We start from the raw sequence: 24,843 nt of genomic DNA on the forward strand, positions 1-24,843 counted from the left end.
ACGGCGGGCTCGATCGTGGTGGCGCTGATGGAAAGAAAGGAAAGACTTCAGGGTAAATATCGACCAATTTTATAGTTGAAGAAACCAGAGAGCAACGATGAATCACTTCAAGGGAAGTGCGAGTGACTGACGACTTGGGCTGCTATACGCTGTGGGCCATCGGCATGGAGAAGTCACGCCGTTCTGTGGCCATTTCACCATCCTCGTCTGTCCCCTGATGCTTCAGCTCATTCAGTAAGTCCCTGTGTAAGATCTTCTTTCTACACCTTTGGATGATAATTTTAATCCCGACAAGAATACTTGCATAACTGAAAAAGCTAATCTCAGCACCAGGCAATGCCGCTCACATGGCTTCTGTGAGAATCGCAACACTGCCGTAGAGCGTCAACATAAATCGTTAAGGGGATAAGACACAGGCACTTAATGTTGAAATCTCGAAGTCATTGGTCGACTCAACAAAATTTGTATTGATGTGGTGGCCAGTGCTGCTCGTCATGCCTTTTAACAACTGGGGCTAAGAGAGCGAGTTACGAATGGAACTCGAAGCTTCCGCGTCAGAGTGTTCCGAATCAGAGAGAATCTTTCGAATGGATTCTAAGGAGGGCTGGAGAGGAACCCTTCCATCGTCAAAGGCAAGAAATCAACCACCTGTGCACGGGCGGACATGTGAGAATGGCAGATGGAGTTGAATACGAGCACAAAAGGTCAAGATGCTCTCCCCTGGTGGACTCCATATAGGGAAAGGAATGGGCCAGCAATCACAGCTTGGAGGAACTTGTCATCGCTAAAGAAGTGCTTTGCAAGCCTATCGATTGCTTGCGGCAAAATGCGGATGGAACCTCGAACAGCATACAAACACTTTTCTGTTCTCTTTGAGACACGCAGCTAGGCAAACCAGCAGTACCTGCATTTCGATGTCTCAGGCGTGGCCCCGCAAGGTCATGGCTGGACAGGGACTAGCAGTATCAGTGGTGGTTGGAAGTTCTGTCTACTGCTGTGGCACGTGTCTCAAGGTAAAGCTGTCGTGTATGTCACTCTGTACATGTTTGAAAGGAGGTTTTCCGACGGTGGTCAAGTCTGGAGACAGCCAAGGGGCCCGGGAGCCAATCCAGTGTAATACAATTGCGATGAGACATCAGAACGGGCAAGCTGGCGCCATTCATGGTAGGCTGCTGACAATTAGAGGGGCCGTGACTGGGTTCGTCCGTGCTCAGAGATCCACGCAAGGGCTGCACGGATGGACCCGCTGAACAAGCTTCTCCTTGGAGCAGGGATCCAGCTTGGAGGGGCTCAGATTGGCGGCAGATTGGGCAGATTGGGGCCAGGCCCGCGTCATCGTCGGCGCATTCTGCCCCTCACTCTGTCTGGGCTGTTCGCGGCTGCCGCTGTTGCTGCTGGTATTGCCGAGCTCGGGGGTGCGCTGCTTCCCTGCAGGCTGCAGGATGCATGTCGCAGCTGCATGTGGATGCGTGACTGCCATGTATCTATAAACCTGAGCTCCTTCCCAGTGTCGGCCCCCTACATGAGCTGATATGACTTGCTTGTCTAACGACAGTAGCTGCCAGATTCCACGGCCAACGTCAAAATCACGATCGCTTCATTTCAAAACGCGACATCTCTTCGTCGTCCTAGCGAGCGCGGAGCCCACTGTGTCAGCTGTCATCGACGAGGCGCGCAGCTACCCCGCCCTTGGCAGCAGCTCCCAACAGCTTCACATCAACACCGGCGAAAACCCCAAAATCACCGTCGACTCAATACCAGGCCTGAGGTGGAACCGATCCTCTGCTGCGTTCAATTGCATGCGCACCGTGGCGGTCCGCGCATGTGAGACAGACCCTAAAGCGACACACGTGAGAACAAATCCCGCAGCACACGATGCCCTCGTCCTCCACAGTGCGGCTGCCCGACGGCCAGACATTCACCGTCCAGCCTGTTTTCGCCGGCCTTTTCTTCAAGAGCCATGAGCTCAACAAAAACCACCAGTCTCCCTTTCCCATAGGTTGGACAATTGTTATCCATACCGAGGACGATGGCAGGCCCAGCGATGACGACGCCATGGTGGTCGACCGCGCCGACAAGCACGAGAACGGCGTCGCTCGCCGATCCCACATCCATTCCTTCGCCAAGCCCACTTTGCAGAATGACAGCCTCTATATCTCCTCCATATCGAACCCCTCCTCCGCCAACTTCAAGCCCGCTGCCTCGCCTACACGCCAGATCGCAATGATCCTGTGGATCACCCTCTACTGGTACTTCCACCAGCCCGCCCCGTCCAAGACGCTCCCTGCCAACGAGAATTCGATACACTGCTGCCGAGGGCAGACCAAGGGGAGACTGGCGGATAAACATAAAAAGAGACGGAGTACTGAGGGGGCGCAACCTGATTCCCAAGCTCGAGAGGATGGGGCCTGATCGCCACATTGGACTCGGCAGTGGGATCGTCAATGGACGACACCAGCTTGGAGTGGGCCAACATGTTCGTGTCTCAGAAGATGTTCTGGCAAATCCCAGGCCGCCTGTTCCTCTTCACCCTTCAGCCCGCCAGCAAACCCACAAGCTCCCACCCTGGGTCGCCAATCTCGTCGAGGCCGACCAGCCCCGTCTGGAACGACAGCACCACGAGCCCACAGCAGCCCAAGTCCCCGAGCTTCCACCTCAATGCCGACCTCCCAGGTGCGCCACCGCCACAGACAGTAGTCACGGTCCCCAGCTTCCCCATCGGCCCCTTCTTCTCCTCCTCGCATCTGCCCACCTACTACCCACCGGGCCCCCTCCACTATACCTTCAGCAACAACATCCGCCACCCCGTGCGACCCAAGCCTCCACGCATGGGCGAGGTCTTCTACACCCGTTTCATCCCGAGCGTTGGGAAGTACCTATCCTTCCGCGTCGCCTCTTCCTCGCCAAAGCCGGTCCCCTACCTCGGGCCTGTTTCCGACCCGCCCGCGGAGGAACATCACCTCAAAACTCTTTGCGACATTGTCCTGGTCCAGATGTGGCTGTCGAACCCGCGCGTGGCCAAGTTCTGGGGTGGATATGTGCCCAACTTCCTGACCAACGCGCTCGCGAGCAGGCACAGCTTCCCGGCCATCGGGATGTGGGACGGCGTGCCTTTCGGCTATTTCGAGATTTACTGGGTGAAAGAGGACGGTTTGGGGCGGCACATCGATGTCGACGACTGGGACCGAGGGCTGCACCTATTCATCGGCGAGGAATGGGCGCGTGGTATAGTGCAGTCGTGGCTGGGTGCCCTGGTCCACTGGATATTCTGTGCCGACTACAGGACCCAGAGCGTGTGCATCGAGCCAAGGGTTGACAACGAGAGGTGAGTTTTGATCCCGGCAATGCGACGATACGATCACCGGGAAGCTGACATGGCCTTCGCAGGTTCATACAACATCTTCAGACCGGTGGATTCATCAAAGAGAAGGAGGTGACCTTTCCCCATAAACAGTCATGGTTTGGGCGGCTGAGAAGGGAGAATTGGGAAGGCCCTTCACTATAAATCACGCCGCAGATGTAAATGACGGTGTGCCTGAAATATTCACGAGATGAACTGTAAGAGATCTAGACGACGAGCCACGACAGCAACGAACAATACCACTCACCTTGCGTAAGGACTCTGGACGGCATCAGCTCGGCTCAAAATGCCCGATGCTCGAAGCCTTTGGTCCGCTGGAGGAATCTCTTTTCGACGTGTGCCCTTCTCGTAAACCAAACTAACACACCTTACTCTTCACTCGTACTGACTGGCGTGCAGCTTAGCATGTTGCAGGCTCTCTTTTTGCGACGCCACGAAACCCATCGAAAAAGCATGCCAAGGACCGTCGCATGCCTCTTTCAAATCAGCGCTAGTCAGCATAATAAGCCCCAAGCTTGAGAAGGTGCCAAGGATCTACGGACCGTCGTGTGTGCCACTAGGCATATTATTACCTTGACAAAAACTCAATGAGCGACTGGGAATGAATGGCGTGAGTAGCAGCCTGTAAATGGCAGGAAGCTTGCATGTTTGTGTGGACCATGCGGTCGAGCCCGAGCCTATGTGGCGATGCTTCCTCCGGGATGGCGGTGACATCTCCGGCGAGGTAGTGCGAGCGGGGAAGTGGGACGCCACGATGGACGGACTAATAGACCACGACTCGAAAAGCCTGCCACTGTGATGGGGGGACAAGAAGCAGAAAAGCCATGCGCTCGACCGAACGCGAACGGAAATAACATCCGACCAGGGACTTGGCGATGTAACTGGATCAGTTCGGGAACGGAGTTTCGTAATCCGCGTGGCCCAACGAAGGCAAATGCCGTTCAGAACGCAGTAAACCATCACCCACACGCGCACGATGCTGTCAGGTGCAGCACAGGCCACAAATAAAAGGCACCGATGATCACCTCAGCGCATCGTCGTTCTCGAGGTACGCATCGCCGCCGCAAACCCAAGCCATGACGAACCTGCTAACCCTCCTCAGCCTCTGGGCCCTGGCCCTCGCGTCCCTCGCCCTGGGCGCGGAGCCCGTGCCTCGCGCGACCTTCACCGAGGTGACCAACTACGGCAGCAACCCGACGGGGGCGCGGATGTGGCTGTACGTGCCCAAGAACCTCGCCGCCAAGCCCGCCGTCGTCGTCGGCATCCACTGGTGCAGCGGCAGCGCCCAGGCCTACTACCAGGGCAGCCAGTGGGCGCGGTACTCGGAGACGTACGGCTTCGTGGTCGTCTACCCGCAGACGCCGTACACGCGCGACAACTGCTGGGACGTGGCCAGCAAGATGACGCTCACGCATGGCGGTGGCGGCGCGAGTAATTCTATTGCTAACATGGTCGACTTTGTGGCTACGCAGTACGGCGCGGACAGGGGCCGGGTGTTTGCTACGGGGATATCGTCTGGTGCTATGATGACGGTATGTTGACCCGATGAGGGAAAGGGAGACGTGCTCAGAACTGTTGACGATGCTGACAGCACACACACAGAACGTCCTGGCCGCAACATATCCGGACGTCTTCGCGGCGGGCATCGCCTACGCGGGCGTCCCCGCGGGCTGCTTCATGAGCGCCGACGACATCCCGGACTTCTGGAACTCGACGTGCTCGACGGGCCAGTCCGTCTGGACGCAGCAGTGGACAAACGTCGTGAAGAACATGTACCCGGGTTATACTGGCTCCCGGCCCAAGATGCAGATATACCACGGAAGCGCAGACGAGACTCTAAACGTCCAGAATTACTACGAGACCATCAAGCAGTGGACTGGTGTCTTTGGGTACTCGACCACCGCTGTTTCGACCACGGCGAACTACCCGCGGAGCCCGTACACTAAGTACGTGTTTGGGGATAAGTTCCAGGTGAGTGCCCTGCCACGAGTGTGGACTTGATTGTGGGAGAAGGGAGGGACAATGAGCTGACCGCGGGGGTGTGCGTGTAGGCTTTTCTGGGCACTGGCGTCACCCACTCTATTTGATGTGTTCCCGGAGGAAGATCTCAAGTGGTTTGGTTTTACGGTAAGATGAGTCAAATTCCCAAACCTCCTGACGAGATGTATAAATCTAACCATGTCAACTTCCTGCAGACGCCAGTGAGCCCAACGTCAGCGCCGGGAACACCTACCACCACGAGCCAGGCGTCTACAACCACCTCCTCGGCCAGTTCGACGACTACGGCTGCTGGAGGCTCGGGAACCGCGCCACACTGGGCCCAGTGTGGTGGGAATGGCTGGACGGGGGCGACAGCGGTATGTTACTTTTCCTTCTACGCTCTTGAAGTTGAACAGAATCTACTCTGGAATGCTGACTTTGTCGTAGTGCGCGAGCCCGTACACCTGCGTCAAGGTGAACGACGGTAAGTTGCTTGCTGGGTTTTTTGTTCTCTGTTGCACGTGCTAACGCCTTTTTACAGGGTATTTCCAGTGCCAGTAGACGGCGGCAGCCATTTACGTTATAGAGAGACGGTGGATGAATGTCGCGGAGAATTGCTGAAGGTATCGTCTATGAACACTTCCGATCATACAGCTTCTACATACAGCCGCCAGCCGTGAATGCCAATCAGACTGAGGGTCTAGCACTGAAATCTTTGTCTCTGGATCGGCCAGTCTCAATTGATACGTTGGAGGTCCAAAATGTCCATGCGCCAGCGGAAAGGTGTTGGAAAGTTTAACTACGACCAACTTCCCGATAAAAATCGCAGCATCCAGCGCAGCCATTGTGAAATTTCATTACTCGTCGTCAGACCACAACAGTAGTTGTAATTGCTAATTTGTCAGCCGACCGACTTGTCTCACCAAGAGCAGACTGAACTCTTCGTAAATGTCGATACCGCATCAGGGCGTGAGACGCTACCGAGGTCCAGGCTCAGCGCGACGTTGCAGGTAGGTTTGCAAGTACTTGCTCATCTCAATTTGCTTGTCCCAGCCCCAGGGAACAGTTCCTCTTAGTTGCACGAAATTCTCAGGAACAAGTCCGATCTCGTACGTTCTCGGGTTCTGCGCAAGCAGCCATCCCTGCCCGTGCTTTTGGTGGATCCAGAACAGTTGGCCCTGATCCAGAGGCAGCTCGTTGTCACCAACACGACCGGAATCGACCAAGGCAACCGCTACGGCGTTCACCTCCTCGCTAAGTGGAGCAAACGTCTTCTTACTCTCGCTGACAGCATCGCGTGATGAACGCTGGTCGTCTCCGTCTGCGTCAGCCCCGGAGTCGGATCCCTTTTCAAGGTCACGGTCACTTCGTCCCTCCTCCCGCCGCTCAGTCCTCGTGCCCCTAGTATTGAGGAAGTTCGGCCCAGATACGTGGACTTCCAAGTCTATATTTGGTCTCCACGTCATGGCCTTGTTTTGACGAACTCTCTGGAACATGGCCCGTATTGCTGGTGACGCACAGCAGATGACTCCGGTCATACAGCCAGCCGAAGACAGCAGGGACAGGTAGCTCTGCGAGTAGGTGAAGTCGGGCGAGACGGCGTTGCGCAGGGCAGCCATCCGAAGCCCAGTGATAACGAGTACACTGAGGAGTAGGAAGGTCCGTTCTGTGCTTCTGTGCTTTGGTCTATCTACAGTGACATGATAAATTCGTTGGGCCCACTTACACAGCACCTATGTTAAAGACCAAGACAAGCTGAACCTTCATCTTCGTCGGTGTCATCAGCCGCATTACTATGACGGGTGGCAACGTAAATATTGCAATGTCGAGCAATAACCCCGCGGTTTCGATTACAAGAAACGACGTCACTTGGTCGCCGCATGTGCCCAAGACCTGCGGGTCCCATTGTGCAGCGAATGGCTGACAGATGAGGAAGATTTGAATGATCGAAGCCGTGGCTAGTGCGGTGCTGAGAACCATGATCCCAATGGCGCTGTGATGGACCACGCGATCATGGGTCCCTTTGGTAAGACTGCGCATCAACAGGCTTGCCGCGATTCGTAGCATGCCTGTGACTAAAGTCCATAGAGCTTCTGAGACGAGAAGGGACTGTCCAGTATTTACTTCTCATGTCAGAACACGTGGCCACGGGAACAAATCTCCCCAAAATGGAATGTGGACATACCTTTGCTGCAGTCTCGAGATTGGACGCAGAGACGTCTTGTTGGTGCTTGCCCTGACCTTCATCAACAATCGCCCATGTCGATAGGGAGACTAGGACTGTACTGATGAGAAAGGCCACAAGGACGAGGATGTCATCTGGCCTGGTTATGATGACCAAAAAAGAGAATCTGGACCAGCAAATCGCCAGCACGGCTAGAAACGCCAGGAAGGTCAGAGTCCAGTTTACCGACAATGTGCACAAAGCGAGCGAGGTGAATTCGTGCATCGTTATGTTCACTGACCACGAGAAGACTGAATGGGCTGCTGGAAGTTAAAAAGAGTGTGGCAGGAGATTGGAGGACCTATATTTTTCCATCTTGGGGCGAGACGAAAGAATCACAGAAGGCTCGGGTTGCAAGGCGGTTCAGACGGGCATACTTGTGATCATCGCCCGTGCAAAGAAGTCGGGCATCAGCATCCGCTAAGCCCCGGGGCCAGGTGCATGCGGTGGTGGCTGTGGCCTTGCATTAGCGAGTGCAATGCGTGACGCTCTTTGGCCCTGGTAACCAGTAACAGGGAATTTGAGGCCGCTTACTGTACAACCCCAGCCAGGTGGTTATAAGAGATGCGTAAGGGCTTTCGACCCGTGCCCGGCTGATTACATGTAGGTAGTAATACACCTGGGCTGACAGGTAGACAGTGCACTCTTATCCATGGCACAACCTCAGTTAAATTGGGGTCAGTGAATCATGTGGGAGAGAAAGAAAACCAGCACGCAATTACTGGGTCACGAATGACACCCACACAGATACACAGCCATGTGAGAAGATCAAGGGCGCAAATTTATGATGACCGTAGGTCATTCTGATCGGGGACGGTTCTCACGCACTTCTTGGATTAGAGCCATGTCAAGAAATGTTCACGGAGTTCAGGTGGGCCTTCTCTTTGCTCAATGCTTTATGCCAAAGCTATCGAGACTGGAAGAGATGGAGGCTGGCTACCCTAGTATGCGAACGACTCCAGGTGCGAAAGGGCGCAGTTTTACAGCAGATTTGTACGAATGGGCAACACCTTCTCGAGGGCCTCGGGGGCCGCGGCGGTCACAAGTGGTTGCTTGTGGACCCGAAGCTATTCTCATCAGGCCTCCCGGTGGAACGGCGAGCGCTCTAAGCCATGCCACCTTGGCAAGAATCGCAAGATGGTCATCTCTAATTTACAGGGTGCCAATTTGCCCGTTTCAACCCAGTGGAGTGCTGTGCAAGTGACCACGAGTCAACTTAGTCGTATCTTCTTGTCCGGCCAATCCGAGGACCACGTTGTCTACTCCTTTCTGGAACAGAGGCCCATCGTAAAAGTGGAAGTTGTGAGGTCCAGATAGTAGTGTATCAGGGACAGCTGAGTTGAATCACAGATAGAGCAATCTGAATTAGGACTAGTCAAAAAGTATAAAGCCCTTCAAATCTCACCATGCTTCGGCAGTCATCAACACCTTTACCATTGAAAAGGCAATCGCGGATCAAGGAGCTGAAAAGGTCGAGTCGTCTATCCAGTAAGTCTGTAATTATACGTCGACTCTGTGTGATCCTCAGAGGTTCACTACACTGTTACCATCTGTTTTGCCATCGATCTCAAAGTGGGAAGTCATCAAGGCCGACTCGAAGGAAAGGACCAGACTTTCAGCCAAGATATAGCACGGCTTCATAATTTCGCCTTTGATTCTCCAGGTGGGACGATCCTCACGGGGGAGAAGGGTACTTCTAAATGATAAAAAACCTGATCCCAGCGATCATTCCCGAACCAGTCCTTCCTCAGGCCATCCGCATGCACGGCCACATCCAAGGTGCGCCAAAAGCGCCAGTAGCCATCGTGAGATCCACCACTCTCTTCTTATCCTCCGGAGAGACGGTCAATTTCATGATCTCTTTGATCTCTTCAGGTGAAAAGACACCTTCAAGAGCCTAAAAGGATCCCCTCTGGGGTCGAAATATTGATTCCTTTGCTCCAGTAGGCCACGCTAAATGCTGGAAAGGTCTGCTCAAATTTGTCCGCGGGATAATGGTCTTTGACCCAAGTCGCAACCCCCACCGGCTTTCTGGATCATCAGCTTCCGCCCAAGCCCAATCGGCAGGACAGGCGGCAGGGGAGCTCACAAATAGGGATGAGATGGGGAAGACTTTGGGAGGAACGACTTTCAGGCCCAGAATCTCCCCAGTCATGTTTGAGTCTTGGTTCCCAATTGCTTCCTTTGCTTTCAGGGGTGGCGTGTAAGGGTTGCCCACGCTGTCGCGAGCCCCTCCGCGGAAGAATGGAAGTATCTCTACAGAAACTCCATAGGCTTCAAGGAGTGGGCGGAAGCGAACAGTGTTGGTGAACCCGAACCATGAGTAAGGGGACACTAAGATGATATGGTTACGGTAGCACACGGGAATGGCGGTTGAGAGCTTAGAGAGCGGGCATACCACAATCAAAATAAATGTTGAGCTTTCCACCCTCGGGTCCCCGCATAGTGCCGAAGCCTGAGAGCAAGTGCTGGTTTTAAGGCCTGGGCTGTGATGTCTGGTCGAGAGACACAGAAACCCGTCACTCTGAACAAGAGCTGCAGTCTTTCAATGTAAAATCAGGTCTCTCTGAAGAATGAATTCTTAGTGGATTGGACTTGGCCGTGGGCGATGGACAAAAAGCAAGAATATCAGTGATTACGTCAACGTTCCAACGAAGCGGCCGCTTTCTACCCAGATAGGGTTTCGGATCGAGGTGCTGGCCGCCTACGGCTAATCAACAAATCCACTGCCGAGACACAACGTAATGCAGACCTAAATCGCGAAGAGATCGGTAGGTCAGCACTATCTGTTACAATAAGATCTGTTCCTCTACTCTATTTGACTTGGATCTCCTGCTACCGCTAGGTTTCCTAGTCTAATCTCATACGTTTTGGACGTACCTTTATCACATCCACGCTCATCCTCGCAAACCCGGCTCGAGTTCAACATTTGAGAGCATGCCTATTGAGTCTACCTATCCACCGATCGCTTTGCCTCCCGTAGATGTGTGGACTCTGATATTCTCGCGAAATGATCGCGAGTTTCCCGAGGAACATGGTACGTATCTTTTTGATCGGACTTGTCAGCATTCATGGTGCGTGTATCACAGGTTGACCCCGCAACAGCACACGAGCAGTCATCTACGTGGACCTTGCAACCCAAAAGAGATTCACGTTCCGCGCCATACGTCAAGCCGCAGAGGCGTTCGGAAAAGGTCTTCTCCAACACTGGAAATGGAAAAGGGGGGACATAAGTTACTGGCCTTGATGACACCGAACTCCGCCGACGTCGCCCCAGTCACGTTTGGCACTTGGTTTGCAGGTGGGGTTGTCTGCCCGGTCAACCACAAGCACACAACTGAGGAACTGGTGTCGCTGTTGAGAACTTCTCAGGCGAAGGCTCTCGTGACCAACGTGGCTAGCCTCAAGGTTGCCTGCGAAGCGGCGCTGGCTGTTGGCTTACCCCTGGACAAGATTCTCCTCGTGGGCGATCACGATCCGGAACGCCGATTTCAGCATGCTTTGAGCTTGCGAGGCTCGTCAACAAGCATCGAAATGGTCACAAACAAGCCGAGCGATTTGTGTTTCCTTGTGTTCTCTTCAGGGACTACAGGACTTCCCAAGGGGGTCTTGTTGACCCACGAGAACATTGTCGCAAACATAATCCAATGAAGCACCGCAGACCCTGGCGTGGTAAACTGGAAAAACGATCGGGGCCTTGGATTTCTACCAATGTATCACATTTATGGGACGTACAAGACTCGAAGCATTTCCCGATCGCGGCTGATAACTAACAATGTGACCAGGAATCGCTCTCTTGGTTCTTAGTCCACTTTACGAGGGGACCACCATCTATGTCATGAAACAGTTCAGTCTCGAAGCGTTCTGCGACACTATACAGCGAGAGAAGATCACTTATGCCTACATCGTTCCGCCGGTTGGCGTCGCACCTGCAAAGAACCCCATGGTCAGCAAATACGACCTAAGTTCCCTGCGAATGTTGCACTCATCTGCAGCGCCGATGGAGAATGAGCTAATTGAAGCAATACACGAGCGCCTCAAGGTGCCTGTCAAGCAAGGCTACGGACTCAGCGAAGCGTCACCACTGGTATGCTCTCAGAGGCTGGGGGATTGGAACAAGCCTATCGGCTGCAGTGGCCGTCTCGTCTCATCCATGTCAATGAGAATCATGGCAGATGGCAAGGAAGTCGACCAAGGTAGGAAAGGGGAGATCTGCATCAAGGGACCGAACGTCACCGACCGTGAAGGAGCTGACCAAGTACCAACGGCTTCCAGGTTGCACCGGCAGAGCTCGAGGGCCTGCTGCTCGCGCACCCAGCCGTCGCTGACGTGGCCGTGGTAGGAGTATACAGCGAGCAGCGGGCGACTGAGCTACCAAAAGCAGTCATCGTTCTGGCTGATAGCTATAAAGGGGATGGGGAGATGGAGAAGGATCTGAAACATTGAATACATGAGCGAGTGGCACTGCTCAGGAGAGTGCTTGCTGAACAGGCCAGGAAAGAGAATGAGAAAGTACCTACAGCACGTCTATAATCAAAGCTCTGTGGCTCTTAAGTGGTCTCGGTACCCCTTCTTCATAAGTACTCAGTGTGTATGTAATATCTACAATAAGGATGAAGCTACTTATATACCATCTACATTGAAACATTAAGCTTGGTACTTGAGAGTGAACGACACCGTCCTAAGCACTTCGTAGTCATCGCGTGCTTCAAGATCCCCAAATATCTTGAGCGCCCGGACTACAAACGAGTATGTACCCTCCGGGACTATTGTTCCGTCCGTCAGCATGCCAGTGAATGCATTGATGAAGTACGCCCGCGGCACATATTCCATAGGGAAGATACCAAACGTGCCCAGGGCCTGTGCCTCGTCTATTTCCGCCGTCGTGTTGCCGCCAGAAGTGGCAGGCACAAGGTCACACCGCAGCAGGGCCGTGCCGACATTGAGCTGGATGACGGTGGCCGGGTAGCCGATCGCGGAGCCGGAGTTGGCCACGGGTGTTGTGGCTGTAGGCCTGGGCAACACGAATGTCTCGTTGCCCGCAGAGGGTGCCAGGCTGCCGTCGTTCCAGTGTGAGAGGTAGACGTAGTCGTCGTCAAGCACCTTGGCTGCATGCAGGCTGCCAACGGCACCAATGTAGGGGATCGACAATGTCTCGTTCGCGCCATTGAGCGTGACGTAGCCGCTGTACACGGCTAGGCGGGCCCCGTCCACCGCGGGAGGCTCGCACGATACGGTGATCTCGACCGAGCCACCAGCAGGGACGGTAACTTCGGACGCTGAAAAGCTTAATTTGGCGGTGCTGTTTGCTGTGGGGTTTGGGAAATAGGCCGGGTAGTCGTTCCCTGGGTTGAATGTGAACATTGTTTCCGCCTCGACCGTCCTGAGACTGTACGTCACTGGTTCAGCGCCTTGGTTGTTGATAGTGAAGTTCCCACTGGGAATAAAGTTGGCAGTGTCGTTGAAAGAGATGCTCGAGACGCTGACCAACGTCGTCGCGTGCGCGGCCCGATGTGCCCGTGCCAAACCACCTCCCTGTTGCGTCGGCGGAGCGAGTACATCACTGTGTATCACATTCCCATCATACCAGTCAACCGGCGCAGCTGTTGTCGTGACCAGGTTGTTCAGGGTCTGGGGGTCAAAGTCTTGTCGGGCCTGTCCGATGAGCGCAAAGATAGCAGCGACCAAGGGCGTGGACATGGACGTGCCGGACTGGATCGCATAGCCGCCGAGGGCAAGCGGCCAAGTGGACAGGATATATCCTCCGGGCGCGGAAAAGGTCGGCTTCAGGTCCATCTCCCACGTCGGACCCCACGATGAGAACAGGCTCATGGCTCCCCCGCTGTTGTTGTTCGGAGTCGATTCGACGACGTTGCCCGCTTGCGCTGGGGCTACGATATCGATAGTCACGACGTTACCCTCGTTGAGAGAGTCAACCCACTCTGCTGCTTGTGCTGCGGTAACGGCTCCGGTTCCAACGATCCTAGGCTCCTCTTCTCCTACCAATGGTCCGCTAAGAGAGGTCCTACGTGTGCAAGATCAGCCAAAGAGGTCCGGGACCCAGCAGTTCCAACTTGGGCATTTTACTTACGGGTCCTCAAAGTACGAATACGCCATCATGTACCGTGCTCCCTTGGCAGCAATGTTTTGTGCCTTGATGGAGTCGCTGCAAAATCCCTGGCGGACGAGCGTGACATATCCAGAAAGGTCGGGAGTACTGTCGGGAAGCGGGTTGCAAGCGTCATCCTCAACACTCGTGTTGTTGCTCATGGCGTACAATGGCAACGACACATTTCCAAAGGCTGGCGTACCGGGCTCCCATCCAAATGGCTCAGTAGGCCTGGATGCGTTGCTGGAGCCCTGAGTGGCAAACGACCCGCGCACCAAGACGAGACCAAGCTCAGTCGAGTCGACCGACCCTACCGATGTGACGCCTTTTCCGGTCGCCCCGGCGCCGGCCAGGAAGAGGCCGCCCGAGCCACTGTTCCCGGCCGCCAGGACACAAGGCACGCCGGCCTCAACAATTCTCTGGGCGGCCACGGCAACGGGATCCTCGCTCCAGCCGGACGTGCGGCTGATGCTCATCGAGATGACGTCGCTACCGTCTTCGAACGCCCGGTTCAGCGCGGCCACCGCGATGTCTGTGTCGCTGCTGCCCGTGCAGCCAAACACCTTGTACATGCCCAGCGTCACGTCCGGCGCTGCGCCCGTGAACCCCATGTCGTTGACCTGCGCCGCGATAATGCCTGAGACGTGCGTGCCATGTCCGCTACAAGAATCCATGGGATCCGCATCCGGTTGAGGCGTATCGGCAGCACCCGTATAATTATTGCCAACAAAGTCGTAGCCATACGAGATCAGACACCCTTCGCCAAAGCAGCCGCCGAGCGCCGGGTGGGTGTAATCGACGCCGACATCAATGACGCCGATCCGGATGCCCTTGCCGGTGTAACCCTCGGCACGCAGCTGGTCTACCTCGGTCATGACATGAGGGATGTACTTGTCGGCCGCAGGTGACGACTGACGTCGCTTCAAAACGGGCGGCACGGCACTGCGGTTGTTGCCAGTCCACAGCACCTCGTCGTCGGGCGGTGGTATCGACCGGATTGGCCACAGGTTTTTAACCCCTGGTACGTCCATGATGCGGCCGTGTGCCAGGTCATCGGGCACGTCTTTGAGATGGAATGAAGCGCCCCGGAACAGGGGAAACGACATGTTCATCCGCCCCGTGACGGACAGCTCCCGCTCGGCCAGGCCGGCATAGAAGCTTTCCGCATCCTGTATCCGGGCCAGTCAGCATACCGAGTCCCTGCGCCTTTGTCTCTGAGCCGCTCCGCCGTGCCTGGTTCCTCCGGACGGGGCTGGTAAACTTGCATGGTCGTCCGTAAACTCAATCATGTACGCGCCCGGGACCACCGCGTCCTCGGTCGTTGGGGTCGGCCTGGCGGTGGATGCTCCGGTGAGCAGCGCGCCCAGGGCACATCCGGCTAGGAGTGGTAGCATTTTGTCTGCCGGGTCTTTGCAGAGCCTGTGAGAACAGCATCTGTTTTCAACGGCCTTTCCCTTCTGTCTGCTACTGCTGGTTTTTATTCTCGTCGTGTGTGTCCAAGGTGTCCAAGTGGGTATTCTTCCGGCAGTCCCACCTGCCAGGGTCAATACGAGCTTCTCCGTACGATGGAGCTTCCGTATTCAGCGTCGCCAAGAATGCTACCCTCCGGCAGCCGGGTCCTGACCAGCAAATCAGGTGCTCGGCACCATTTGAGTAGACATTGCTTTCCCTGTCCCTATCGTATGTTGATCCTTAGCGCCGAATAAAGATTTTGAAAACCAGGTGGAAGCCCCTCCCGGGGCCCTGGGAGCTATTCATCTGGATAGGCATGACTATAATAGCAGAGAACAAAAGGGGGGGCCCACCTGCTTCGCATGCCCCCCCCTTCGCGCTTCGCGCTTACCCCCCTCCCGGCGGGGGGCTTTACGCCCTTGCCTCTCACATTTAAATTAGGGTTAGGGGTTTTATTTAAATGACTTAGCTGCTTAAGTTTAAGTTTAATTTAATAGTTTTTTTTTTTACTTAGCTAATTAACTTTTAAGTTTTAAGTTTAGTTTAGCAATTATATTACTTAGCAATATTACCTCGCTTAGCCAATCAGCTTGTACTCTTTAAGTTGCATCTGGCAGTATTAGCGTGTCATTTTTTCCGCTCACAGACTATTCTAGACGAATAGCAAAGAACTAACCGTGCAAATGTATATTGGTGTCCCAGAACAATAGAGCATGGCCCGGACCGTCCTGCTCCAGTGCGCCGTCCAAGGGGATGGCGACTATAACATGGTCAAGACCGCAGAGCATACCTCACCCTCCTGCAGTGACGCAAGCAAGCTCCCTGGGCAACACGCCGGGGGGCGGCCGTGCCGGCGGGATCTCATGCTGTACAACCCCGGCATCTGGCAAGGACGCATCCTATTCTACCTGCAAGACTTTTGGCGATGGCGTGTACATCCCTGTGCCTCAACCTTGTTGGGTGGAATTGAGACTTGTATCTTAGAGCCCGGATACGACCGCATCCATCCCTATGTAGTCGTTGGACGAAAGTGCCAAAAATTTATTTATGGGTCAATGAGAGCTTAGAAGAGAATGTGAAGTTACAGAAGCTCGATGCAAAAAACCCTACGCGATGGGGCGGAACGGTGAACCGAAAGTCGAGCCATATTAAAATTATCCTAGAAATCTCTTAGAAGCGGAACTAGTTGTCTTGAACTCCTCGCCACTGCGTATCCCCAATTTCTGCCACCTGTCATGTGAGGTCATGAGCCTCCACCGACCTTGGTACCGCCATTCGGGAGCTTGGCCCTGAAAAGGCTAAACGGTCTCTGCCGCAGGTCTGTCCCAGGATAAACAGCAGGGCCAAAGGCAAGCTGGTTATTAGTGAAATACAGGTAACCATCTGTGGCCACCGAGAACTGGATTGGTTGGTCAGCAAAATCACCATCCACTGCTCGTCACAATGACGGAGATATGGGAGCGAAGATTCACCACTCACAGTGTCAGCCCAATTGATCCTCGGATCCCGGAGGAAGATCTGATCCGTCCCGTTCTCGGGACTGAAGAAGTTGACTGCGTTGACCTCCATGTTGCCATGGTAAATCAATCCATTGCTGTCCGTCTCGAATCCATCCGCAAGCCCCTTCTGGCTCCGGCTGACCACAGCCGCCTGCGCCTTGATCTCGGACGTGGGCCCATTGTCCCGCAGGCGCTCCGTGGGGATGCTATACAGATACCGGTTGCCAACACCGCCAAAGTACAGGTCCTTGCCGTCGGCGCCCAACGCGATCCCGTCGGCGCCAAAGGTCAGGAACGAGCCGGGCTTTCCCGTCTGGGCGGCATACAGCTCGCGGCCCCACACGAAGGCGAGGAACTGCCGGTCCCCCTGGACGTACGGGCTGCCATCCAGGTGCCGCCACGACTCGCCCGAGCCGAGGTCGACGACGATGAGACCCGTGCGGCCCTCGCTGGACGAGTCGGTGATGTAGGCGACGCCCTCGCCGCTGTCCGTCAGGCCCGGGTCGAGGTCGAAGCGCACGTCGTTGAGGTACGTGTCCGGGTAGGCGACCGTGTTGGGGAAGGTGATGGTCTTGATTATGGAGTCTGTCTCGAGGTCGACGCCGATCAGCTTGGCGCCGCCGACGCTGGCCGTGACGAGCACGCCCTCTGGTGTGAAGACCCTTCCCGTGTCGAGGATCCATAGACGGTCTGCGCTGTCGATGACCACGCTCTGGACGCCGATCAGGTAGTCCTGGTAGTTGGCGCCGGACGGAGGAGTGGTAGAGGAATTGATGGCTCCGCCAGGAGGGTTGTTTATCTCTGCGCTCGGGTAGGGCTTCTCGGTGCTGTCGTCGAACAGCTCGGCTACTGTGTATTTCCCATTGCTGCCGTCGTTGGTGTTGTTTGGGTCAAGGCCCCCTGGGTAGTTGGAGAACTTGCGGCCCGTAGATGAGACTGCTATGCCGGTTGGCCATTGGTCATTGTATTGATGCACCAGCTCCAGTTCCGGGCCGGATCGGCCTGAGTCTGAGAGGTCTTGGGCTCTGGTCAGTTGAAGCCCAGCCAGAGCAGTGAATGCTGCCAACCTCAAGTAAATCATCTTGGTGCACTTTGAGATGAAGCTCTTCGTTGCAGGAGATGGCACGATGGGATCAAGAAGCCGAGCTGAGGCCGAGGGGCAGAGCGGCGTTTAAGTCGCGGAGCAACGGAATAGGACTGCACTTACCATGACGCAAATGTGTGATATGTAGCCAAGATCGTTAGTGTGAGCGATCATAGATTCTGATTAATCAACCTCTGAATGCAACAAGAAGTGAGTCGTGACGTTGTACCCGGCAGTCTTGGACGCTGTCGCGAGTGGGAGCGAGGATGAAGCCGCAGCCAAGATTCGGCGATCGCTGCTAGTTCCTTGACCAATACTACCGCACAATGAGATCATGATGCGGGGACGCCAATCATCTCCAGCACTTGCCCTCAGCTTAATATGGGCCCACGAGGTCAGTTCATCGTACCTTGCAGCGATCATCTCGCTAGCCGCGGCATATGGGATGATTCCGGTTGCCCCCTCCTGCTGAGTTAACAGCGGGTGCAGTCTCGGGCAGTGCCGGATCGTGGACCGGCCTTTATCATCGCTTACCAACTACGACCTGTTCACTTGTTACCAGAATACCAAGGGACAATGGTGACGTTTTGAGAGACCCTTAGCAAAATTCTGTGACCAAACAAAATTCAAAACTCCCTGGGCAACGCCCCAAAGGCAAATCATTCGGCCTTGGAACAGGCAATATTCTCTCCAGAGCTCGATCAGGTGATATTGCCGGGGACCACATTCCAATTAATTATCCGCAATCCTCGCTGGAGAGGATGTTTTAGCAAGATGAGGGCACACAGCATATCATGAAATGACCGCAACGATTTTTATTTGTTCTCTACATTCTCAATAGGTAGATCCAAAATGAACCCACAAGTCTCCGTTTCCACGGCGTGCTGCGCTACTTGCAACGACACGATGAGAACAATGCATTCATAAAGGCGATTTTAAACTACCCGCACGGCTCTCCTCAAAGAAACAAAGGCCCTATCGACAACCACCTCACTCCCGACCTCGTCGTCCACCAACCGTGGCCCATTGTTACTCGTTCATTTCGCTAGGATACCACATCTCGTCGGACTTCGAGGTCTGAAGCCCAGCCTCAACAGGAGAGGGCGTCCGCTGAACAGCCCCCTCCGCGTCCGAAGCACTCCTCGGCAGCCTGTTCCTCCGGTGCAGGATACCCCTACCATCGCGGAGCAGCCGCCTGCTGACCGCGTCGGCGGGTACGGCAAGCATCTTCTCGTCGATCCTGCACAGAGTCTCGTCGCCCGCCTGGCCGCTGGTGGGGGGGACGGACGCCGGCCCGGTTGGCAGCTCGGGCGTCGTGGTGCCGGTGATGGGTGTTGGCGCCGGGGACTGGAGACCCGAAAGGCACGGTGTGGTGGAGACGTACGAGCTCGGCGGTGAGAAGCAGGACGAGGGAGGGGATGTTGGTCCCGAGGCACCTCCCCGCAGGCCCTCGGTGATGGCGGTGATGCTGAAGGCTGCCGGCGCTGGTCGCGGGGCGGGAGCCGGCTTCAAAGAGGTGAGCTGGGAGTAGCTGACGTTGACGCGGACGCCCTCCTCGCGCATCTTGACGTTGCGGCGCTTGATCATTTCGGCGTCCTCAACGTCGGAGTGGTCCTCCCTGATCTGGGCGTCGGTCAGTGATGTCTGCACGGCAGGGCTGGCGCTTGTCTCGGAGCTTACCGATTCGCGGTGCTGGCGGAGCCGATCCTCAAAGTACGCGAGGGCTCTCTTCTCTGCCATGGTCCTGGCTGGGGCTTCGTCTTCGGGTGCGGTCTCGTAGCCTTCAGCGTCAGATGTGTAAGTTGAATCAAACTCCCAGTCGGACGATAGTGGCTCTGAAGTTATTCCGTTCGGTCCAAGGACGAAACAGTTGCGACGGCGTAATGGTGGCCGGGTAAAGGCTGGGGTCGTTGCTGCCGGTTCCAAACTTCGGTGGTCTTCAGATGGCGCCGATGGGAGTTCGTGATCCGTGTCGAGGTCAACTTGTGGCCTGCTGATCTGGTAAATAGTAACAACGATTAAGATCACCAGTATCAGTGCCTGGACCTTTTGCGGTAATCGTTCTATAACGATCACAAGGGCAGCGTAGAGCTTGATGTTGGCCATCTCGAGTGAGCCAGTGGGTGAATCGATGACAATTTAAACAATCTCGTAGTGAATGGACAATGACTGTGTCCAATCTTGGTGTTCCCTCTTGAACAATGTCTTGACAAGGGCAGTGGTGAGGACTGTGGGTGGATTCAATGTGCTTCTTGCTTCATTGAATGACAATAGGCCGGGAAGAATGCATTCATGACTGCAACAAAGAGAGCTGTGCATTCTTCTATAGCCAAATTGCGATCAATACCTTTGTCGCTACAAAAGTTTGTTCGAATATTCTTCATTTTGTATTAGCTCGCAAGGTCGCTGCCCGAATGGTCAAGGCTTAGACCGAGCTTGGTGCGGGACTAGTTGAGGGCGTCAAGGCATTTTCATCAATTTATCGGGACTGTGTTTTGCAGTCAGCTTCGCAAGGTCCTCACTCACAGGCTAGAAATGATGAAAGGGTCAATTCTGGGCGATAAACACCACGCCATAACGCACTAAAAGTGTGCCCACGGCCACGAAGGTTCTCACTAAGCCCAGAGAATTGGCCCGGATGCCCAATGAGTGAGGACTCAACACTGTCTCGCAAAACAACTTTTTTTCTCACGAAGAGCAACCACATGAATTTGTGTACCTAAGTGTATTTCTCATTAATTTCGTCTTACCATCAGACGTCGTCAAGTCATGGAGGAATCTGCCCAACTCCAGATCAGGGGAGGGGTGCACCTAACAATCCTCAGCTCAATGCGTTCCGCATACCATTCATTATCATTATTGTGCACAGTAGACGTTGATCCAGTGCTCAACTGCGACCCCATAATCACAAGCCAGGTTCAAGTAGAGCCACAACGGGCCCATTCATGCTCCAGTAGACCATCCAACATGGGACAGATCCAGAAACTCGCGTCATCAATCCAAGTGACAAGAAAGACATCAAAATGCCGTATCAGACAGGGTTGTCGCAGCATCCAGCAATGCCTTCCAATCCAAACCCTCAGGCAAAAGGATCATCGGGTCCCTTGTCCTTCTCCTCGGGGGAGGCAGCTTGACCGCCATCGTAGTTGGTCAGGCCCGGACCGCCAACGACCCAGCGGCCAGGCGCCCGGGCCAGCGCAGCAGCGCGGTCCTGCACCTCCTTGAAGAGCACCGTGTTGGACGCTGTGGCACTGAAGCCCCGCGCAGCAGGCCGCGCGACGTCGAAGCCACAGCTTCCACCGGGTGCGGCACCGGCACCGGCGCCGTCGAAGCCGCGGGAGAAGGCCGGGCCCCACGAGTTGCGCCAGGCCGCCTGGGGCGGGGTGGGCACGTCGAGCTGCTGGGACGGGCGGCGGGCCGGCTCCAGCTGGTCGGCCGACTGGGTGTGCGCCGGCTCGTAGGGCCTGTTGTAGGCGGTGAGGTCGTCGGGGTGGCTCTGGGTGCGCCGGGTGGTCTCGGGGCTGTCTTGCGGGTTGCCGGGCCCGTTGAGGCGCTGCCAGGCCACGAGGCCCATTGCGCCGCCTGCCGGAGGGTTGTTGTTGTTGTTGTTGGCACCAACTCGCTCCTGATCTGTGGACTGTCTCAGCTTCTCCAGCAGGGAGGCGGCGCGGGCGTGCGGGATCTGGGTCGCGGCTTGGGTTGTTGCCATGGCGTTGTTGTTGGCCTCGGGCCAGCGGTAGGGCTGCAGGCGACCGTTGGTCGGGCCGAGGAGGAAGTCGTTGACACGATCATTGCCGTCGGCCTCCTTTGCCTCCTGGCTGGCCTCGCTTGAGGGGGTGTCCCTGGTGGTTCCATCGATGCCCAGCTTGCTGGCTGACTGGGGCAGGAAGCGGACGGTAGGGCTGCGAGGGAGGCTGGGGACGTTTCTATTCATAAGCACGCGCGGCTGGCTGTCGGGAGGCATCATGGTGCCCGTCGCGGTGCCGGTGGGCATGGCCATGATCTCGCTTCCGTAACATCCGCTGCTCGTGACGCGACCGGCAGGGCCGTCGGGGTCCCTGGGCGAGAGCTTGCCGTCGATCCTGCCGAGCTCGTCCTCGAGCATGCGCAGGTCCTCCTCGGCGCACACGACGACCTCGCAGAGCGCGTTGCCGGCCATGCGGAGCACGCGGTTGTTGCTGGTGGCCCAGTCCTGGCGCTGCCTGCCTGAGGTCTCGTTGAACTCGTCCAGCTCGTTGCGGATGGTCTCGATGCGGCGGCTGATGGCCTTCTTCTTGTCCTCGATGGGGTCCTTGACGCGCTCGACGAGGGTCGCGGTGTAGACCTGGATCTGGTCATCTCGGCCCTTGATGTTTGCAGGAGGGATGCTGGTCGTTGGAGGGAATGACTCGTGGTTGCTGAATTGCCTGTACAGGTACTCCAGACGGTCGCGGTCGTACTGTGCTCGCTTGAACGGGTTGGCAAGGACCGAGTAGGCCGCGTTGATCTGGAGTGGAGTGTTAGCAGGAGGCTTGTTACGACAGGACTCGACTGGGAAAAGGGAAAGAGCATTGAGTGACCAGGTACTTACCACGTCGCTTGGAACCTGCTGCAGGGTCTGGGTGATTGAGTCGTAAGCGGCACGGAGGCCGTCCTCGTCGACGTTTGGAGACACGCCCAACAGGCCGTAGAGGTCGTAGACCATCACGCGTTGGCGAGCCATGGTCGTCTGGAGGACATTGTAAGCGATGCGATCGGAAGCCATTGCTGATTCACCAAATCTCGTCCAAAGGGAGAATACAGAGCGTTGATCGAGGGTGAAAATGACAGCTTTGGCTGACTTGCCGATGTCAAGAACGTCGATTAAGACGAAAGTCTTCAACGTTTGCTTTCAAGAGCTGTTGCGTGGGTGTGGTGAGAGAGCAAAAGAGGACGAGAACGTACAAGGAGAACTCAGAATTGGGTCATGGCCATTGAGCTGTGACTCGCCCTAGAGGTCTGTTTGTGCCATGCTTTGGATGAAGCTTGTTTGCTACCTTGGACAGCTTCCGTCCCTTCACTTCAACCAGATTTCACCTCATTTCGAAAAGCAGCATCAGCGACATTGCCACCAAAGTTTCGGCCTCATCCGCCGCGCACATGGAGGTCCAAGATATCGTTGAAACTGACCAGCTTGATCAAGGAGCTTGGTGTAACTAGATATTACGTTCAAAATTGGGAGTCGAGGGCACGAACACCCCTCAAAGACGATTCCGAGGTAAAATACGACTTGAGGACAAGACAGCAGTAGCGAAAGCAATCAAAAGGCAGAGTGGACTGTCGGCTTCAAGGATCAGTCCGCCCCATGCTCGAATCCCCTGCCAGGTAGACCGACCTGAGTTGGAATTAGCAGACAGATTGATATGCGCCTCTATTTTGAGTCGATCAGGGACATTTAGTGGTAAGCTACACCATTTTGAATGACGGGTTTATTGAGGAAGTCGACCGTCCCAATATAACTTGCCAATCCAGCGCAGTCAACCTGGTGCTGGAAGCACAAGGGACGGGAAACTTCACGCTCGGGATTTCCACAGACATCGTGTCGCTCCAGACACTGAACTGCCAGAACGCCGTCCTCAATTACTTGTATATTATGAATCCATAGTATTACCTTCGCCTTTAACCCTCCACCCCCCCTTCACTTGAGCCCGCTGACAAGAGTCTGTCCAATTCTCACACAAGAAAGGCAACGGCCAATCCCAGAGCTCCAGGAAGTCCGCCAATAGCCACCCTCAGCACAGCTCCAGATGAAGACTCAACGGAGCTGCTCGGAGCACCCGTCGCTGATCCCGTCGAGGTCCCCTCCACGCCCGTCGAGCCCCCAGTCGCCCGCGCGGTCGTCGAGGCCCCAGTAGCATTAGCAGGCGAATCAGCACCCGTGACAACCACCGCCGTCGTCGAGGACGACGACGACTCTGAGCCAGCACCGGAAGAGGAGTCTGCGGTAGTCGTCTCAGCAGCCACGCTCGGGGTCGTCGTCGCCGCCGGCGCCAGCGGGTCGGCCGAGAGGAAGCTCGGCGTCGGCGCCGCGGTGCCCGAGTAGAGAGGGCACCCGGGGACGCCCGTCTTGGGCGCCGCGCGCCCGCCGCCGCAGTCTGGGACGGTGCAGATCTCGAGCGTGTCCGGGTCGTAGTAGACGAGCGACTCGTAGACGTTGCCGTACTCGTGCGCTGTTGGGTTGATGGTCACCGTGCTGGTGAAGGTCGTGCAGCCCGAGAGGTCTGTCCTTGCGAGGGCCGCCAGGGGTGAGAGGGGCCAGCAGGGAGAGGGTTGCGAGGTGAGTTGAGGAGAGCATATTGGTTGATTGTTTCTGTGCCAATGGTTTTGCAAATTTTGCTGCTTTTAATGTTTTCGAAGCGAGTGTGATGAGTCGGCGCTGGAACGGCGTCTTCTCTAAACGAAGGTCTGGTAGTTGGGAAACCGCAGGAGACGAGAGAAACGGAGAGTCAAAGAATGTCAAAATAACTTGAAGATTGCAGTCGTTAGGCGCGGCTCATTATGTATTTTCTTTCATCTTGATGCTGACCCTGCCGCCAAGATCCCTGCCCGTGTTGCAATACGGGTTCTGGAATGATCCTCCCGCTCCTTATTTAGGCGTATACGTGGCGCACGCCTTGCTGTTTCTGGTGCTGACATCTTAGTGCAAGCTTCTCACTGGTGAATGATAGATACTCTGGGAGGCTTGGGCATTTAGTCCAATTACGTTGCGACGTTGTGCTTATTTCTTACATGCATCAATGCTTAACGCAACCTCTTGCATGACCACCGTTGCTGTACGGTTGCAATTCTGCTGTGTCTTCGACCTCAACACATTCCGTGCATATAACCCTCACTTTAAATTGTACCTCAATCCAAAACCTTTCGAGCAAAACACAATTTCACATGTGCCGAGCTGATATATCTGGAGCAGCAAGCGGCAACATGCGTTATTTGTGCTGAATCCAGGAAGCCGCTATATGAGGCCTCAAACCACGCTCAGGGAAGTGGGTGCATCCATTTTCCCTATAGCTTCAATATATGTATTCCGTAGGGGTCATCAACTTCGAACAACAGAATACGGATAAGGAAAAATTATGAACTGAAGGAAAAGCAATGCATAAATTGAATTGACCGCAG

General features: G+C 55.3%; 8 protein-coding genes across 8 annotated transcripts; 4 read left to right on the plus strand and 4 right to left on the minus strand.

The window, feature by feature from the left end:
• Positions 1-1,532: 1,532 nt before the first annotated feature.
• Positions 1,533-3,505, plus strand: INS49_004462 (uncharacterized protein; the record flags this gene model as incomplete). Its single annotated transcript, XM_043165251.1, has 4 exons — positions 1,533-1,824; positions 1,895-2,362; positions 2,434-3,325; positions 3,388-3,505. 4 exons carry the CDS (start codon positions 1,533-1,535, stop codon positions 3,503-3,505), a joined length of 1,770 nt encoding a protein of 589 aa, XP_043017966.1.
• A 932-nt stretch (positions 3,506-4,437) lies between these two features.
• INS49_004463 (uncharacterized protein) lies at positions 4,438-5,902 on the plus strand (the record flags this gene model as incomplete). Its single annotated transcript, XM_043165252.1, has 6 exons — positions 4,438-4,893; positions 4,964-5,307; positions 5,413-5,488; positions 5,557-5,718; positions 5,789-5,825; positions 5,883-5,902. 6 exons carry the CDS (start codon positions 4,438-4,440, stop codon positions 5,900-5,902), a joined length of 1,095 nt encoding a protein of 364 aa, XP_043017967.1.
• A 416-nt stretch (positions 5,903-6,318) lies between these two features.
• INS49_004464 (uncharacterized protein) lies at positions 6,319-7,790 on the minus strand (the record flags this gene model as incomplete). Its single annotated transcript, XM_043165253.1, has 3 exons — positions 6,319-7,015; positions 7,068-7,450; positions 7,527-7,790. The coding sequence occupies 3 exons, from the start codon at positions 7,788-7,790 to the stop codon at positions 6,319-6,321; spliced, it is 1,344 nt and encodes a 447-aa protein (XP_043017968.1).
• A 3,422-nt stretch (positions 7,791-11,212) lies between these two features.
• Positions 11,213-12,011, plus strand: INS49_004465 (uncharacterized protein; the record flags this gene model as incomplete). Its single annotated transcript, XM_043165254.1, has 3 exons — positions 11,213-11,237; positions 11,351-11,652; positions 11,841-12,011. The coding sequence occupies 3 exons, from the start codon at positions 11,213-11,215 to the stop codon at positions 12,009-12,011; spliced, it is 498 nt and encodes a 165-aa protein (XP_043017969.1).
• Positions 12,012-12,212: 201 nt separating this feature from the next.
• Positions 12,213-17,706, minus strand: INS49_004466 (uncharacterized protein; the record flags this gene model as incomplete). The annotated part of the gene is made up of 4 exons (XM_043165255.1): positions 12,213-13,590; positions 13,657-14,843; positions 16,388-16,525; positions 16,606-17,706. The coding sequence occupies 4 exons, from the start codon at positions 17,704-17,706 to the stop codon at positions 12,213-12,215; spliced, it is 3,804 nt and encodes a 1,267-aa protein (XP_043017970.1).
• Positions 17,707-18,738: 1,032 nt separating this feature from the next.
• INS49_004467 (uncharacterized protein) lies at positions 18,739-19,815 on the minus strand (the record flags this gene model as incomplete). The annotated part of the gene is made up of 1 exon (XM_043165256.1): positions 18,739-19,815. The coding sequence occupies one exon, from the start codon at positions 19,813-19,815 to the stop codon at positions 18,739-18,741; it is 1,077 nt and encodes a 358-aa protein (XP_043017971.1).
• Positions 19,816-20,788: 973 nt separating this feature from the next.
• INS49_004468 (uncharacterized protein) lies at positions 20,789-22,453 on the minus strand (the record flags this gene model as incomplete). Its single annotated transcript, XM_043165257.1, has 2 exons — positions 20,789-22,195; positions 22,280-22,453. 2 exons carry the CDS (start codon positions 22,451-22,453, stop codon positions 20,789-20,791), a joined length of 1,581 nt encoding a protein of 526 aa, XP_043017972.1.
• Positions 22,454-23,032: 579 nt separating this feature from the next.
• On the plus strand, positions 23,033-23,770 carry INS49_004469 (uncharacterized protein; the record flags this gene model as incomplete). The annotated part of the gene is made up of 2 exons (XM_043165258.1): positions 23,033-23,052; positions 23,410-23,770. The coding sequence occupies 2 exons, from the start codon at positions 23,033-23,035 to the stop codon at positions 23,768-23,770; spliced, it is 381 nt and encodes a 126-aa protein (XP_043017973.1).
• Positions 23,771-24,843: the final 1,073 nt, after the last annotated feature.

This window comes from Diaporthe citri, assembly GCF_014595645.1.
Source record: "Diaporthe citri strain NFHF-8-4 chromosome Unknown scaffold_12, whole genome shotgun sequence".
Taxonomy (NCBI): domain Eukaryota; kingdom Fungi; phylum Ascomycota; class Sordariomycetes; order Diaporthales; family Diaporthaceae; genus Diaporthe; species Diaporthe citri.